The sequence below is a fragment of the Oncorhynchus keta genome, chromosome 6 (assembly GCF_023373465.1).
Source record: "Oncorhynchus keta strain PuntledgeMale-10-30-2019 chromosome 6, Oket_V2, whole genome shotgun sequence".
Taxonomy (NCBI): Eukaryota; Metazoa; Chordata; class Actinopteri; order Salmoniformes; family Salmonidae; genus Oncorhynchus; species Oncorhynchus keta.
In genome coordinates, this window is record NC_068426.1 from 3,701,719 (window position 1) to 3,721,052 (window position 19,334).

The 19,334-nt window shown below is 48.9% G+C and overlaps 1 protein-coding gene across 1 annotated transcript in view; it reads right to left on the minus strand.

Annotated features, from left to right (window-relative positions):
• synj1 (synaptojanin 1) overlaps window positions 1-19,026 on the minus strand; it is a 132,110-nt gene extending 113,084 nt beyond the window's left edge. The window contains 3 exon segments of the mRNA XM_052520222.1: window positions 1,559-1,645; window positions 5,267-5,426; window positions 18,945-19,026. Of these exon segments, the coding sequence (XP_052376182.1) occupies window positions 1,559-1,645; window positions 5,267-5,390 (211 nt within the window). The 5' untranslated portion in view covers window positions 5,391-5,426; window positions 18,945-19,026.
• Between the last annotated feature and the right edge of the window lie 308 nt (window positions 19,027-19,334).

The window sequence follows — 19,334 nt, forward strand, 5'->3', positions numbered from 1 at the left end:
TTATCGTTGAGGTTTTTGACATTGCCGTACAGATTTATGCATTATCGTAAAGGCCTCCGCATTGTCGTAAAGGCCTCTGCATTATCGTAACGGCCTCGGCATTATCGTAACGGCCTCGGCATTATCGTAACGGCCTCGGCATTGTCGTAACTGCTTTGGCATTATCGTAGCGATTTCGGCATTATCGTAGCGATTTCGGCATTATTGTAGAGGTTTCGGCATTATCGTAGAGATTTCGGCATTATCGTAGAGATTTCGGCATTATCGTAGAGATTTCGGCATTATCGTAGAGATTTCGGCATTATCGTAGAGATTTTCAGCATTTCCTGCACTTTTTTTGTTATCCTTTCCACACTGTGCCACTCAGGGCTGCATGATATGGACAAAACATCCAGGCCTTGTTATATTGGTGAACTGTTGAAATCATGGAAATGTAAAGATTATTCTAATTCAATAGTTGGAATATAGTGGGCAGCGCCTTGAATTAGAGGTCGACCGATTTCAAGTTTTCATATCAAGGTAAAGAAAAAACCCAAACCGGTCCGTCCATCAATACCGGTATCCACGGAGTGGACAAAACATTAAGAACACCTTCCTAATATTGAGTTGTACCACCCACTTCTCCCTTCAGAAACCCTTCCGAAATGGACTCTATAAGGTGTCTAAACCTTCCCACAGGGATGCTGGTTTATGTTGACTCCAATGCTTCCCACAGGGATGCTGGTTTATGTTGACTCCAATGCTTCCCACAGGGATGCTGGTTTATGTTGACTCCAATGCTTCCCACAGGGATGCTGGTTTATGTTGACTCCAATGCTTCCCACAGGGATGCTGGTTTATGTTGACTCCAATGCTTCCCACAGGGATGCTGGTTTATGTTGACTCCAATGCTTCCCACAGGGATGCTGGTTTATGTTGACTCCAATGCTTCCCACGGGGATGCTGGTTTTTGTTGACTCCAATGCTTCCCACAGGGATGCTGGTTTATGTTGACTCCAATGCTTCCCACAGTTGTGTCATGTTGGCTGGATGTCCTTTGGGTGGTGGACCGTTCTTGATTCACACAGGAAACTGCTGGGTGTGAAAAGCCCCAGCAGCGTTGCAGTTCGTGACACAACCCGGTGAACCAGGCACCTACCAACATACCCCGTTCAAAGGCACTTAAATATTTTGTCTTGTCCGTTCACCCTCTGAATGGCACACGTACACAATCCATGTCTCAATAGCTTCAAGGCTTAAAAATCCTTCTTTAACCTGTATCCTCCCCTTCATCTACACTGATTGAATTGGATTTAACAAGTGACATGAATAAGGGATAGTAGCTTTCACCCGGATTCACCTGTGTCATGGAAAGAGCGGGTGTTCTTAATGTTTTGTACACTCAATGTATAGTAAAATACATTACACCACCCAGCCCTAATACTTGTCAAAGGGTAGGGGGACCCATCCTCACAGGGATAACATTAGATCCATGCTAGGCTATATGATTACACGGTGTTGCATCCAATAGGGTGTTTTACAGTAATCAGACCCCCCCCCCAGGTGTGAAGTGACTCACCCAGGTTGAGGCGTAGGACTCCCAGAATCCCATAGGCGTCCATCATCTTGGTGTAGGTGTTCTTAATGGCCTCCTTCTCTGCAGCCGCTGGCGGGTGGACAAGAGACGGGACATTATACGAAAAGACAACACTAACAATGTAACGTAAAATAGTTACTGGACAAGGCCTCAGAAAGTGTTCACAACCCAAGACTTTTACATAATTCGTGGGATTAAAATGGATTTAATTGTCTTTTTTTTGGTTGTCAACGATCTACACAAAATACACTAATGTCAAATTGGAAGAAAAAATTTGAACATTTGTTTAAAAAAGAAATATGAAAAATAAAACCTTAATATATCTTGAATAGATAAATATATATATATGTTAGAATCACCTTTAGCACCTTTAGCAGTGATTACAGCTGTGAGTCTTTCTGGCTGAGTTTCTCAGAGTGATTACAGCTGTGAGTCTTTCTGGCTGAGTTTCTCAGAGTGATTACAGCTGTGAGTCTTTCTGGCTGAGTTTCTAAGAGCTTTCCACACCTGGATTGGGCAACTTTTACCCATTTATTATTTTCAAAATTCTTCAAGCTCTGTCACAATTGGTTGTTGATCGTTTTAAACAGATTTAAGTCAAAACTGTAACTCAGCCACTCAATGTCTTCTTGGTAAGCAACTCCAGTGTAGATTTGGCCTTGTGTTTTACATTATTGTCCTGCTGACGGGTGAATTTATCTCCCAGTGTCTGGTGGAAAGCAGACTGAACCAGGTTTTCCTCTAGGATTTTGCCTGTCCCCAGTCGTTAACGATTACAAGCATACCCATAACATGATGCAGCTACCACTATGCTTGAAAATATGGAGAGTGGTACCACAACGGTGTAGTCCTCAGTCCCCTCGTGTACACTCTGTATACCCACGACTGCATCGCCTCACACGGTTCCAACGCCATCATCAAGTTCTCTGATAACAACGACAGTAGTAGGCCTGATTACCAACAACAACGAGAGTGCCTACAGGGACGAGGAAGGCATTCTGACGATGTGGTAAACAATCCCATCAATGTCAGCAAAACAAAGGAGCTCATTATGGACTTCAGGAGGAACCAGGGTGGGCACGCCCCCCCATCCTCATCAAAGAGGCCGCTGTTGTGATTGTACAAAATGTCCAAGTTCCTCTGCGTCTTCGAAGAGCTGAAATGGTCAAACCACACGGACACAACCTCACAGAGCACCATCGAGAGCATACTGTCGGGCTGCATCACAGTGTTCTACAGGAGCACCATCGAGAGCATACTGTCGAGCTGCATCACAGTGTTCTACAGGAGCACCATCGAGAGCATACTGTCGGGCTGCATCGCAGTGTTCTACAGGAGCACCATAGAGAGCATACTGTCGGGCTGCATCACAGTGTTCTACAGGAGCACCATCGAGAGCATACTGTCGAGCTGCATCACAGTGTTCTACAGGAGCACCATCGAGAGCATACTGTCGGGCTGCATCACAGTGTTCTACAGGAGCACCATAGAGAGCATACTGTCGGGCTGCATCACAGTGTTCTACAGGAGCACCATAGAGAGCATACTGTCGGGCTGCATCACAGTGTTCTACAGGAGCACCATGGAGAGCATACTGTCGGGCTGCATCACAGTGTTCTACAGGAGCACCATAGAGAGCATACTGTCGGGTTGCATCACAGCTTGGTACGGCAACTCCACCGCCGCGGACCACAAGGTGCTACAGGAGGTACACTAAGCTGAACGCGTCACTGGGTTCACACTGTCTGCCCTCCAGGACACCTACAACACCAGGTGTTGCAGGAAGGCCAAGAAGTTAATCAGGTACCACCGCCACCCGAGCCACGGCCTGTTCTTCCCACTTGCATCACTCGGACATGGGCAGTACAGGAGCATCATGGCTAAAAATAAGACTGGCCAATAGCTTGTCCATTTTTGACAATATTACTTTACTGCCTTGTTGCAAACAGGATGCATGTTTTGGAATATTTTTTATTCTGTACAGGCTTTCTTCCTTGTCGATTAGATTAGTATTGTGGAGTAACAACTGAGGATGGATCAACATTCTTGTTTTCTCCTATCATAGCCATTAAACTCTGTAACTGTTTTAAAGTCACCATTGGCCTCATGGTGAAACATTTCTGAGCGGTTTCTTTCCTCTTCGGCAACTGAGTTAGGAAGGATGCCTGTATCTTTGTAGTGACTGGGTGTATTGATACACCATCCAAAGTGTAATTAATAACTTCACCGTGTTCAAAGGGATATTCAATGTCTGTATTTTAATTTCTACCCATCTACCAATAGATGCCGTTTTTTTTTTGCGAGGCATTGGAAAACCTCACTGGTCTTTGTGGTTGAAATTCACTGCTCGACTGGGGGAACTTACAGATAATTATATGTGTGTGGGGTACAGAGATGAGGTAGTCATTAGAAAATCATGTTAAACACTATTATTGCACACAGAGTGAGTCCATTCAACTTATTATGTGACTTGTTAAGGTAAAGTTTTACATCTGAACATATTTAGTCTTGCCATAACAAAACGATTACTTATTGACTCAAGACATTTCAGCTTTTCATTTTTAATGAATAGGTAAAATTCTAGGAAAATATGAGTCCATTTTGACATTATGCGTTGTTCATTCATTACAATGTTGATTTAAAAAAAAAAAAAAAAAAGTTTTTTAACTTGGCAAGTCAGTTATTAAGAACAAATTCTTATTTACAATGACGGCCTACCCCGGCCGGACGACGCTGGGCCAATTGTGCGTCGCCCTACGGGGACTCCCAATCATAGCCAGTTGTGATACAGCCTGGAATCGAACCCGGATCTGTAGTGTCACCTCTTGCACTGAGATGCAGTGCCTTAAAATCGCTGCGCCACTCACGAGCCCAATACACTAAAGCAAATATACATTCATCGAGGTGACATTTTATGTTTATTTAAAAAATATACAGTATATTAATATTATATAGACCAAAATACCAATAGATGTAATTTCAGTATGTAGGGCTTGGCCTTAAGATGCAAATATATATTTTCAGCACCACCCAGAAATGGACAAGATTAAACCTATTCAGGTGCATTGCTAGTAAACTAAACTGGTTGAAGAGACACAATTTCAACCCGTTTTCCTCACTTCGTTCTCCATTGCACTGCAGCAGGACTGATTTATAGAGGCGAGGGATAAGGGGCTGTCTTATGATCGTATCTTATGATCGAATCTTATGATCGAATCTTATGATCGTATCTTATGATCGAATCTTATGATCGAATCTTATGATCGAATCTTATGATCGAATCTTATGATCGAATCTTATGATCGAATCTTATGATCGAATCTTATGATCGAATCTTATGACCTTATCTTATGACCTTATCTTATGACCTTATCTTATGACCTTATCTTATGACCTTCTGATCGAATCTTATGATCGAATCTTATGATCGAATCTTATGATCGAATCTTATGATCGAATCTTATGATCGAATCTTATGATCGAATCTTATGACCTTCTGATCGTATCTTATGATCGTATCTTATGATCTGCATGTTGATGACATTCTCCCGTATAATCAATCTATCTAAACACAGCGTGGTTTAAGGTGGGGAATTTAAATTTAAGCATTTTATTAAATTGGCCTTTAAAAAAATGTATTTAACAAAAGTATCTGTGATAATCTATTAGACCAATCAGTGTGCGTCTTACATAGCACGGCGACGGCGCCCGACTCGAACATGAGGCATTCATCTCTGTTCCTGGTTTCCACGATGACGCTGTACGGGGGCGGGTCCAACTTGTGGTAGATGCGATATCCTTTGCTGAAGGCCATGCTAGATCCAAGATGAGGCTGCCAATGATGTCACACCTGGAACAAAAAAGGACACAGGAAGTAAGTGCTGATTTACAATGACAGTGATGTGGTTGTTTTAAATGCACTGACTGCGAGTCGCTCCGGATAAGAGCGTCTGTTAAATGACCAACATGTAATGAATGCTAAATGTATGACAGCTAGCCTGTTTCACCAGGAGAGGAGAGATACTGTACGTGTGATCGTAGGAGTCAGATTTGGACCCCCCCCACCCCCCAAAAAACATTTGCAAAATGCATATCTGCATGCTGAGTGTTATTCGATCAGTGCACCCACCACTGCTAGTGAGGTTATGCGTAGCCAGGCGCTAAAATAGAACTTCTATTTGTGATGCTTGACATGCTGCAAGTGCATTTCAGGTATCCCAGGACAAATTAGCTAGCAACAGCAAGCTAGCTAGCTAAATGGCCGTGAATGTTTCATGTGTTTCGACCTGTCCCCAAAATTAGTATAGTTGGTTCAGAGTTCGTTTTGATATTTCAACCTGTATGTCCTGATCGCGTCTGGTGTGGGTGGACAAAAATCAACATACACGCAATGGGGAACGCACGCGCCCGGTCTAGTCAGCATGTCGCACGTGCCCGGTCTAGTCAGGATGTCGGACGCACGCGCCCGGTCTAGTCAGCAAGTCGCACGCGCCCGGTCTCGTAAGGATGTCGGACGCACGCGCCCGGTCTCGTCAGGATGTCGGACGCACGCGCCCGGTCTAGTCAGGATGTCGGACGCACGCGCCCGGTCTAGTCAGGATGTCGGACGCACGCGCCCGGTCTGTCAGGATGTCGGACGCACGCGCCCGGTCTACAGGATGTCGGACGCACGCGCCCGGTCTGAGATCAGGATGTCGCACGCACGCGCCCGGTCTAGTCAGGATGTCGCACGCACGCGCCCGGTCTAGTCAGCATGCCGCGCGCGCCCGGTCTAGTCAGCATGCCGCGCGCGCCCGGTCTAGTCAGCATGTCGGACGCGCCCGGTCTAGTCAGCATGCCGCGCGCGCCCGGTCTAGTCAGCATGTCGGACGCACGCGCCCGGTCTAGTCAGCATGTCGGACGCACGCGCCCGGTCTAGTCAGCATGTCGGACGCACGCGCCCGGTCTAGTCAGCATGTCGGACGCACGCGCCCGGTCTAGTCAGCATGTCGGACGCACGCGCCCGGTCTAGTCAGCATGTCGGACGCACGCGCCCGGTCTAGTCAGCATGTCGGACGCACGCGCCCGGTCTAGTCAGCATGTCGGACGCACGCGCCCGGTCTAGTCAGCATGTCGGACGCACGCGCCCGGTCTAGTCAGCATGTCGGACGCACGCGCCCGGTCTAGTCAGCATGTCGGACGCACGCGCCCGGTCTAGTCAGGATGTCGGACGCACGCGCCCGGTCTAGTCAGGATGTCGGACGCACGCGCCCGGTCTAGTCAGGATGTCGGACGCACGAGCCCGGTCTAGTCAGGATGTCGGACGCACGCGCCCGGTCTAGTCAGGATGTCGGACGCCGCGCCCGGTCTAGTCAGGATGTCGGACGCACGCGCCCGGTCTAGTCAGGATGTCGGACGCACGCGCCCGATCTAGTCAGGATGTCGGACGCACGCGCCCGATCTAGTCAGGATGTCGGACGCACGCGCCCGGTCTAGTCAGGATGTCGGACGCACGCGCCCGGTCTAGTCAGGATGTCGGACGCACGCGCCCGGTCTAGTCAGGATGTCGGACGCACGCGCCCGGTCTAGTCAGGATGTCGGACGCACGCGCCCGGTCTAGTCAGGATGTCGGACGCACGCGCCCGGTCTAGTCAGCATGCCGGACGCACGCGCCCGGTCTAGTCAGCATGCCGCGCGCGCCCGGTCTAGTCAGCATGTCGGACGCACGCGCCCGGTCTAGTCAGGATGTCGGACGCACGCGCCCGGTCTAGTCAGGATGTCGGACGCACGCGCCCGGTCTAGTCAGGATGTCGGACGCACGCGCCCGGTCTAGTCAGGATGTCGGACGCACGCGCCCGGTCTAGTCAGGATGTCGGACGCACGCGCCCGGTCTAGTCAGGATGTCGGACGCACGCGCCCGGTCTAGTCAGGATGTCGGACGCACGCGCCCGGTCTAGTCAGGATGTCGGACGCACGCGCCCGGTCTAGTCAGGATGTCGGACGCACGCGCCCGGTCTGTCAGGATGTCGGACGCACGCGCCCGGTCTAGTCAGGATGACGGACGCACGCGCCCGGTCTAGTCAGGATGACGGACGCACGCGCCCGGTCTAGTCAGGATGTCGGACGCACGCGCCCGGTCTAGTCAGGATGTCGGACGCACGCGCCCGGTCTAGTCAGGATGTCGGACGCACGCGCCCGGTCTGGTCAGGATGTCGGACGCACGCGCCCGGTCTGAGTCAGGATGTCGGACGCCCGCGCCCGGTCTAGTCAGGATGTCGGACGCACGCGCCCGGTCTAGTCAGGATGTCGGACGCACGCGCCCGGTCTAGTCAGGATGTCGGACGCACGCGCCCGGTCTAGTCAGGATGTCGGACGCACGCGCCCGGTCTAGTCAGGATGTCGGACGCACGCGCCCGGTCTAGTCAGGATGTCGGACGCACGCGCCCGGTCTAGTCAGGATGTCGGACGCACGCGCCCGGTCTAGTCAGGATGTCGGACGCGCGCCCGGTCTAGTCAGGATGTCGGACGCACGCGCCCGGTCTAGTCAGGATGTCGGACGCACGCGCCCGGTCTAGTCAGGATGTCGGACGCACGCGCCCGGTCTAGTCAGGATGTCGGACGCACGCGCCCGGTCTAGTCAGGATGTCGGACGCACGCGCCCGGTCTAGTCAGGATGTCGCACGCACGCGCCCGGTCTAGTCAGCATATGTCGGACGCGCCCGGTCTAGTCAGCATATGTCGGACGCGCCCGGTCTAGTCAGCATATGTCGGACGCGCCCGGTCTAGTCAGCATGCCGGACGCGCCCGGTCTAGTCAGCATGCCGCGCGCGCCCGGTCTAGTCAGCATGCGCGCGCGCCCGGTCTAGTCAGCATGCCGCGCGCCCGGTCTAGTCAGCATGTCGGACGCGCCCGGTCTAGTCAGCATGCCCGCGCCCGGTCTAGTCAGGATGTCGGACGCACGAGCCCGGTCTAGTCAGGATGTCGGACGCACGCGCCCGGTCTAGTCAGGATGTCGGACGCACGCGCCCGGTCTAGTCAGGATGTCGGACGCACGCGCCCGGTCTAGTCAGGATGTCGGACGCACGCGCCCGGTCTAGTCAGGATGTCGGACGCACGCGCCCGGTCTAGTCAGGATGTCGGACGCACGCGCCCGGTCTAGTCAGGATGTCGGACGCACGCGCCCGGTCTAGTCAGGATGTCGGACGCACGCGCCCGGTCTAGTCAGGATGTCGGACGCACGCGCCAGGTCTAGTCAGGATGTCGGACGCACGCGCCCGGTCTGAGTCAGGATGTCGGACGCACGCGCCCGGTCTAGTCAGGATGTCGGACGCACGCGCCCGGTCTAGTCAGGATGTCGGACGCCGCGCCCGGTCTAGTCAGGATGTCGGACCCGCGCGCCGGTCTAGTCAGGATGTCGGACGCACGCGCCCGGTCTAGTCAGGATGTCGGACGCACGCGCCCGGTCTAGTCAGGATGTCGGACGCACGCGCCCGGTCTAGTCAGGATGTCGGACGCACGCGCCCGGTCTAGTCAGGATGTCGGACGCACGCGCCCGGTCTAGTCAGGATGTCGGACGCACGCGCCCGGTCTAGTCAGGATGTCGGACGCACGCGCCCGGTCTAGTCAGGATGTCGCACGCACGCGCCCGGTCTAGTCAGGATGTCGGACGCACGCGCCCGGTCTAGTCAGGATATGTCGGACGCGCCCGGTCTAGTCAGCATGCCGGACGCGCCCGGTCTAGTCAGCATGTCGGACGCGCCCGGTCTAGTCAGCATGTCGGACGCGCCCGGTCTAGTCAGCATGCCGCGCGCGCCCGGTCTAGTCAGCATGCCGCGCGCGCCCGGTCTAGTCAGCATGCCGCGCGCGCCCGGTCTAGTCAGCATGTCGCGAGCCCGGTCTAGTCAGCATGTCGGACGCACGCGCCCGGTCTAGTCAGGATGTCGGACGCACGCGCCCGGTCTAGTCAGCATGTCGGACGCACGCGCCCGGTCTAGTCAGCATGTCGGACGCACGCGCCCGGTCTAGTCAGCATGTCGGACGCACGCGCCCGGTCTAGTCAGGATGTCGGACGCACGCGCCCGGTCTAGTCAGGATGTCGGACGCACGCGCCCGGTCTAGTCAGGATGTCGGACGCACGCGCCCGGTCTAGTCAGGATGTCGGACGCACGCGCCCGGTCTAGTCAGGATGTCGGACGCACGCGCCCGGTCTAATCAGGATGTCGGACGCACGCGCCCGGTCTAGTCAGGATGTCGGACGCACGCGCCCGGTCTAGTCAGGATGTCGGACCCGCGCGCCGGTCTAGTCAGGATGTCGGACGCACGCGCCCGGTCTAGTCAGGATGTCGGACCCGCGCGCCGGTCTAGTCAGTATTAAAAAAAGTTAAATAAAAAAAAAAATGGAAATATCACATTTACATAACAATTCAGCCCCTTTATTCAGTACTTTGTTGAAGCACTCTTGGCAGTGATTACAGTATTGAGTCTTCTTGGGTCTGATGCTACTAGCTTGGCACACCTTTATTTGGGGAGTTTCTCCCATTCTTCTCTGCAGATCCTCTCAAGCTCTGTCAGCTTGGATGGGGAGCGTTGCTGCACAGCTATTTTCAAGTCTCTCCAGAGAAGTTAGATTGGGTTCAAGTCCAAGCTCTGGCAGGGCCACTCAAGGACATTCAGAGACCTGTCCTGAAGCCACTCCTGCGTTGTCTCGGCTGTGTGCTTCGGATCATTGTCCTGTTGGAAGGTGAACCTTCGCCCCAGTCTGAGGTCCTGAGCAGGTTTTCCCCAAGGATCTCTCTGTACTTTGCTCCTTTCATATTTCCCTCGATCCTGACTCGATCCCAGTCCCTGCTGCTGAAAAACATCTCCATAGCATGCTGCCACCACCATGCTTCACCATGGGAATGGTATTGGCCAGGTGATGAGCGGTGCCTGGTTTCCTCCAGACTTGACTCTTGAAATTCAGGCCAGAGAATCTTGTTTCATCCTTTAGCCCAAGTGGGCTGAGGAGTGGCTTCTGTCTGGCCACCCTACCATAAAGGCCTGATTGGTGGAGTGCTGCAGAGATGGTTGTCCTTCTGAAAGGTTCTCCCATTTCCACAGAGGAACTCTGGAGCTCTGTCAGAGTGACCATTGAGTTCTTGGTCACCACCATGACCAAGGCCCCTCTCCCCTGATTGCTCAGTTTGACCAGGCGGCCAGAAATAGGAGAGTCTTGGTGGTTCCAAAAATCTTTAATTTAAGAATGATGGAAGTCACTGTGTTCTTGGGAACCTTCAATGCTGCAGAAATGTGTTGGTACTCTTCCCCAGATCTGTGCCTCTACACAATCCTGTCCTGTGGCTGTACGGACAATTCCTTCAACCTCATGGCTTGGTTTTTCCTCTGACATGCACTGTCAACTGTGGGACCTTATATAGACAGGTGTGTGCCTTTCTGAACCAGGTTTTCATCAAGGATCTCTCTGTACTTTGCTCGAGACTATAAGTGCTGCACAACGTGCATCAACAAAGTACTGTATACATGGTCTGAATACTAATGATATGTCTGGGGTTTTTTGTGCAAAAATGTCTAAAAAACTGTTTTTGCTTTGTCACTACGGGGTATTGTGTGTAGACTGACGAGGGAAAAAAAATGTGGGAAAAAAATCAAGGGGGTCTGAATACTTTCTGAATGCCCTGTGTATAGGGGGATAGAACCATCCCAGCTATACAGATTTTTCTGTGAAAAGTCAGAATCATTAAATCAACATTCGAAAATAAATAAATAAATAAAATATTAAAAAAGAATATAATAAAATAAAAAATAAAATACAATTGTTACTGTCCGTATAGAACTTATTTTGGGGTAGCAGGTTCAGGAATGGCTGAAGAATTGAAACATTTACCTATATTGAAGTCAACTCTGCAAATAGCACTGCTGGGTGATTTGAAAAGTCATCGTCAATCGATCAATAACATAATAATACTCAATACTCAAAAATGTGTATCTTAAAAATGTACAATCTCTCAAAACTATGAGAATAACAAGGTTGAGCTTTTGTGAAACATCATAGCGGAAAAATATATGGCAAATAGAAATCCAAAATGGATGGTGTTGAGAGATAGATGGGAGGAGCTGAAGGATGGGACTGGATGGTGTTGAGAGATAGATGGGAGGAGCTGAAGGATGGGACTGGATGGTGTTGAGAGATAGATGGGAGGAGCTGAAGGATGGGACTGGATGGTGTTGAGAGATAGATGGGAGGAGCTGAAGGATGGGACTGGATGGTGTTGAGAGATAGATGGGAGGAGCTGAAGGATGGGACTGGATGGTGTTGAGAGAAAGATGGGAGGAGTTGAATGGAGCTGAAGGGTGGGACTGGATGGTGTTGAGAGATAGATGGGAGGAGCTGAAGGATGGGACTGGATGGTGTTGAGAGATAGATAATAATAATAATAATATATATGCCATTTAGCAGACGCTTTTATCCAAAGCGACTTACAGATGGGAGGAGCTGAAGGGTGGGACTGGATGGTGTTGAGAGAAAGATGGGAGGAGTTGAATGGAGCTGAAGGATGGGACTGGATGGTGTTGAGAGAAAGATGGGAGGAGTTGAATGGAGCTGAAGGGTGGGACTGGATGGTGTTGAGAGATAGATGGGAGGAGCTGAAGGATGGGACTGGATGGTGTTGAGAGAAAGATGGGAGGAGTTGAAGGATGGGACTGGATGGTGTTGAGAGAAAGATGGGAGGAGTTGAATGGAGCTGAAGGGTGGGACTGGATGGTGTTGAGAGAAAGATGGGAGGAGTTGAATGGAGCTGAAGGGTGGGACTGGATGGTGTTGAGAGAAAGATGGGAGGAGTTGAATGGAGCTGAAGGGTGGGACTGGATGGTGTTGAGAGATAGATGGGAGGAGCTGAAGGATGGGACTGGATGGTGTTGAGAGAAAGATGGGAGGAGCTGAAGGATGGGACTGGATGGTGTTGAGAGAAAGATGGGAGGAGTTGAATGGAGCTGAAGGGTGGGACTGGATGGTGTTGAGAGAAAGATGGGAGGAGTTGAATGGAGCTGAAGGGTGGGACTGGATGGTGTTGAGAGATAGATGGGAGGAGCTGAAGGATGGGACTGGATGGTGTTGAGAGATAGATGGGAGGAGTTGAAGGATGGGACTGGATGGTGTTGAGAGAAAGATGGGAGGAGTTGAAGGGTGGGACTGGATGGTGTTGAGAGAAAGATGGGAGGAGTTGAATGGAGCTGAAGGGTGGGACTGGATGGTGTTGAGAGATAGATGGGAGGAGCTGAAGGATGGGACTGGATGGTGTTGAGAGAAAGATGGGAGGAGTTGAATGGAGCTGAAGGGTGGGACTGGATGGTGTTGAGAGAAAGATGGGAGGAGTTGAATGGAGCTGAAGGGTGGGACTGGATGGTGTTGAGAGATAGATGGGAGGAGCTGAAGGATGGGACTGGATGGTGTTGAGAGATAGATGGGAGGAGCTGAAGGATGGGACTGGATGGTGTTGAGAGAAAGATGGGAGGAGTTGAATGGAGCTGAAGGGTGGGACTGGATGGTGTTGAGAGAAAGATGGGAGGAGTTGAAGGATGGGACTGGATGGTGTTGAGAGAAAGATGGGAGGAGTTGAATGGAGCTGAAGGGTGGGACTGGATGGTGTTGAGAGATAGATGGGAGGAGCTGAAGGATGGGACTGGATGGTGTTGAGAGAAAGATGGGAGGAGTTGAAGGATGGGACTGGATGGTGTTGAGAGAAAGATGGGAGGGGTTGAATGGAGCTGAAGGGTGGGACTGGATGGTGTTGAGAGATAGATGGGAGGGGTTAAGGGTAGCTGAAGGACTGGATGGTGTTGAGAGAAAGATGGGAGGAGTTGAATGGAGCTGAAGGGTGGGACTGGATGGTGTTGAGAGATAGATGGGAGGAGTTGAAGGATGGGACTGGATGGTGTTGAGAGAAAGATGGGAGGAGTTGAATGGAGCTGAAGGGTGGGACTGGATGGTGTTGAGCGAAAGATGGTAGGAGTTGAAAGGAGCTGAAGGGTGGGTCTGGATGGTGTTAAGAGATAGATGGGAGGAGTTGAAGGATGGGACTGGATGGTGTTGAGAGAAAGATGGGAGGAGTTGAATGGAGCTGAAGGATGGGTCTGGATGATGTTAAGCGATAGATGGGAGGAGTTGAAGGATGGGACTGGATGGTGTTGTGAGATAGATGGGAGGAGTTGAATGGAGCTGAAGGATGGGTCTGGATGATGTTAAGCGATAGATGGGAGGAGTTGAAGGATGGGACTGGATGGTGTTGTGAGATAGATGGGAGGAGTTGAATGGAGCTGAAGGATGGGACTGGATGGTGTTAAGAGATAGATAGGAGTTGAATGGAGCTGAAGGATGGGTCTGGATGATGTTGAGCGATAGATGGGAGGAGTTGAAGGATGGGACTGGATGGTGTTGAGAGATAGATGGGAGGAGTTGAATGGAGCTGAAGGATGGGTCTGGATGGTGTTGAGAGATAGATGGGAGGAGTTGAATGGAGCTGAAGGGTGGGACTAATAACAACAAGATAACCAATGTATAACATACGATGTCTGTAAAATGTGTATAGTATGTTCAGTCTATTAGATGGAAGTAGAAGCCCAAGTTTTGTTGTCCATTAGTTTACTCCAATTAGGGAAGGGGTGGTAGGGTTAGGGGACAATAAAGGAAATATAATAAAAATGGATGCAGACAATTATACTGATGGAAGCCACAATCTGCAATATTAAAGCTGATCTATCCCTTAAAAATGGTTTAGCCTACACTGCATTACACACTACAATGGACAGGTTGTCCCATCCATAATCCCTGGCCTGCTCCTGCTGATGTAAACCTTAACTAATGGATATATGTGGCCAGTCAAATGGTTCTTCAAAAAAGTTCAAATGTATTCGCCCTAAAAAAAAAGACAATATCTGTGCCCGTGTACTAGGTCCTACTGATGTATCCCTGTTAGCTTAACATTGAAAATAATTAAATGGACCTGATTATAAAAAGCGTTCTATAACAATGCTTTATGCTAGAAACAAGCTGTAAAATGTCATGGAAAGGACTGGTGACTCCGAGGCATATATGGGATATATTCGGTTGGTCTCTATGATAATCAGAGTCTGCGCTACAACCTTCTATAGTCGAGGAGAGAAAATATTTACTTTGCTTAGGTAAGTAAATGTGTAATTCTGTCACTATCAATTGACATTGAAAATTTCAACAGGCTGTAGAAAACTAAATAAAAAAATATATATATATATTTCTTAGAATTACATAATAAGAAAACTAAAAATGCCTTATTAGGCTATATGGTAATTCTAGAGTGCCTTTCAATTCACTTTTATAAGCAGGAGTTTGGCCAGTCTTTGGTTTGAGGATCATGCAGTGAGCTATGCATGCCTAGTTTGTTCATTTAGCCTAGCAGATGTTCTTATATTTCCATGCCCTAATCACAGCCAACACAAATCTATTTTATAACAATATCATGGAATAAAATACATTAAATAAGAAAAAGATCGTTTTCCAAATAAAAGGTCCAAGTGAAGATTTGCGTTCGCTGTGTTAAAAAAAAAAAAAAAGTACTTTTCTTTAATTCATTGATGACCAGATAGTTCTGTTGTTCCTGGTTCCGTTGTTCCTGGTTCCGTTGTTCCTGGTTCCGTTGTTCCTGGTTCCGTTGTTCCTGGTTCTGTTGAGCTAAATGTTTAGAGTTGATAGACAACTTTATCATTGTTCCAAACTTTTTTAAACAATAGCCTGAATAGAAATAAAAATGTCTCCGGTGTTCCAGCAATGCGCTCATTGGTCGTCGTGCTCTGTGGTGGATTATTTTGTTCTTTTATTTTTAAGTTCCTGCTCGTCTCTAAAATGATGTAGAACTGCATGAAATGCGTTTATAAAAGGCTCTTTTTTTTTCTCCCCCATTCGGACCGTCAATAAGAGTAGTAAGTGTATATCTAATGCTCTGGTCTGTGTTGGGAGTCAGGGTAAACAGTAGACATGTTCTCTGCTGTCCACGTTATGTTTTAATTATTGTTTTGGGTAGAGGGGAGGGTCGCTTGTTATTTTTCATCCATAACTGCTGCATCAGATTCATAGCTTTAACTATATATATATATCAGGCCAACTGGTTGTATGAATTGGGGATCTATCGTCCCACAACTGTCCCCAGAGTCTGTTTGGGCTATTTCTTTGTGGACAAAGACCAATAGAATAGGTCAACGTCTCCGATACCAGCCGTAGCCTGGTACACTACACGCGCTCGGCCATGCAATATTTGTTTTGCTTACAGTGATTGAGTTATATTATTAAGACTAAATTATGACAATCTACCCATCATATTACGAATAGTACACTATCTTACATAAGTCTACAAATGCTATGATGCATGTGAAGCATTATTACAATAGGTGCATTTTTTTTATGGTGATATTTCACCATCCCCAAACTTGAAACTCTCACTCAGCCCAATGCATAACCTAGTGATTTTGCTGTTCGTTACTCGGCAGTAAAATGTGGATAGTTATACTAAAAAGTACATATATGTTAACTTTATTTAACTAGGCAAGTCAGTTAAGAAAAAAAATCTTATTTTCAAATAACGGCCTAGGAACAGTGGGTTAACTGCCTGTTCAGGGGCAGAACGACATATTTTTACCTTGTCAGCTCGGGGATTTGAACTTGCAAACTTTCAGTTACTAGTCCAACGCTCTAACCACTAGGCTACCTGCTGGTTACTTGCCCAACGCTCTAACCACTAGGCTACCTGCTGGTTACCGGCCCAACGCTCTAACCACTAGGCTACCTGCTGGTTACCGGCCCAACGCTCTAACCACTAGGCTACCTGCCGCCTCTACACTCTAACCACTAGGCTACCTGCTGGTTACTAGTCCAACGCTCTAACCACTAGGCTACCTGCCGCCTCTACACTCTAACCACTAGGCTACCTGCCGCCTCTACACTCTAACCACTAGGCTACCTGCTGGTTACCGGCCCAACGCTCTAACCACTAGGCTACCTGCTGGTTACTAGTCCAACGCTCTAACCACTAGGCTACCTGCTGGTTACCGGCCCAACGCTCTAACCACTAGGCTACCTGCCGCCTCTACACTCTAACCACTAGGCTACCTGCTGGTTACTAGTCCAACGCTCTAACCACTAGGCTACCTGCTGGTTACCGGCCCAACGCTCTAACCACTAGGCTACCTGCCGCCTCTACACTCTAACCACTAGGCTACCTGCTGGTTACTAGTCCAACGCTCTAACCACTAGGCTACCTGCTGGTTACCTGGCCCAACGCTCTAACCACTAGGCTACCTACTGGTTACTAGTCCAACGCTCTAACCACTAGGCTACCTGCCGCCTCTACCACTCTAACCACTAGGCTACCTGCTGGTTACTAGCCCAACGTTCTAACCACTAGGCTACCTGCTGGTTACTTGCCCCACGCTCTAACCACTAGGCTACCTGCTGGTTACTAGCCCAACGTTCTAACCACTAGGCTACCTGCTGGTTACTTGCCCAACGCTCTAACCACTAGGCTACCTGCTGGTTACTAGTCCAACGCTCTAACCACTAGGCTACCTGCTGGTTACCCGCCTACACTCTAACCACTAGGCCCAACGCTCTAACCACTAGGCTACCTGCCGCCTCTACACTCTAACCACTAGGCTACCTACTGGTTACTAGGCCACCTGCCACCTCTACACTCTAACCACTAGGCTACCTGCCGCCTCTACACTCTAACCACTAGGCCACCTGCCACCTCTACACTCTAACCACTAGGCTACCTGCCGCCTCTACACTCTAACCACTAGGCTACCTGCCGCCCCGAACATCTTCAACGTGTGCGGTAAGGACACATGTCATTGCATCCTAGACTTGCATGTTCTGTTAAAAATGAATGACCATCATCTACATGTCTGTCATTCTGAGCACTGTGGTGGACACCTAATCGGGTTACACACCCAATGCACAGGGGGAAGGTACATTTCTCAAATGTCCAGTAATTTTTTATTTAAAGTTGCCTTTTAAATGTCCGGCGCCACATTTCATAACGGAAACCCTGATACATGAACATATTTACAATTCAAATAAATACAAACTTCAAGAGTTGAGCAGTTTGATAGGATGTTGGCACAAAACTAGTAGCTGCTCTCAGATTTGTATGCCTGGAGGTCATTCAGTGTGTGTGTTTTAAAGTCAAAAAGGTTATCAGTTCCTCTTCTTTCCCACTCTTTCTTTTTGTAACTGTCATTTATCGTCAGCATCATCATCACCACACCTTGCTGTAGAAAAAAAACCAACATTGCCAGTGTGTGCATCTGCAATATCCTGGTGCCGCAGGGGCATAACGCTGCTATCAGACATCACACAGCGATGCTGCTGTCTTGGATAGGGATCACAGGCCTTGGATAGGGATCACAATCCCTACCCAGCCCTATTGATAAACATAAGCTAACTGCCCATCGGTAGGTTGACTCCCAAAGTTTAATACCGACAAAAAAAAAAAAACATTAGCGACGTATTCGGTAGTACAATATATTATTTACCAATGACTTCCAAAATATTGTAATAATGAGTGACACATTGCGACATACAGTGTAGGCCTATTTAATAGCAAGGTAGATTATAATTGCCAAGGCTGCAGTCCGCAAGATACCTGGAGGTTTACCAACGACTAGGCCGAGAAGGAAAGACCGAACAAAACAATAACAAACCAAATAATTATAAATCTATCGAGCCAGTCACGACTTGTGTGTAAGTAACCCTCGCCAACTGTGTGCCCAAAGATGCGCAGCTCTCTTTCCAAGTGCCCACGACAGATCGGGGTTTTGTGTTGTTGATCTGTGCCTAGTGCTGCATTGCGAAGATGACAGCCTCCCCCATCCCCCCCTTTTTAGATTTCGATAGCTAAACACCTCTTGTCAACGAAGGGGGGAAAAAAATGTATGACTTTTGTCTTTCCCTCGTCTTGGGGATGATTAGGTGACAAACTAGTTAACGTTAACCAGAGTAACTAACGATAGGCGCGGTGGGAATTCACACCGGATGGATTTAGTTAGTTAGTAATCACATCAGCAGCTCACGTGAACTCGTTTAATTTAACAAATTGCTGCAAATAATATTGAAATGTTTCTCTTGCTCATGACAGCTTATGTAGCTAGCCACAAAAAAATTCACCAGCTAAGGAAGGCTAACGTTTGCTTATTTCCTCGTATTCATCCATCGCTTTTGAATGGTCGATTTCTTTGAGCAAATGTTAGCAACTTGACACATTGCGAGCAAACAAACTGCAGACTGAATATTGTTGTTCAATCGTCTTTTGAAGTGTTTCATACACCGTAGGGAAAAAAAATGTATATTTGCTAAACCTCTTACCGTTTCTCCCCGCCGGGTTTTTCGTCTCACAATCCCCTCCTGGTCCGTCTTCTTCTTGTTAAAATTTGTATTGGCAGATCGCTTCCAATTGAAAAGGTGAAAACACCACCACCTACTGTCCTGGAGTGTGAGGCCGGTGTTGAATATATATTTCTCTTACCTTGCCCTGTGTTTCCGCCTACCGTACTGGAGGGTGAATTCATTCCACTTTGTGACAACAACAAAAAGAAGGGGGAGAGGATTGCCCTACCAACCACCTTACAATCATTAAAACATTACACTATTCCACTACTTGGCCCTATCCAGGCTGCAGGGGGGAGGATTGCCCTACCAACCACCTTACAATCATTAAAACATTACACTATTCCACTACTTGGCCCTATCCAGGCT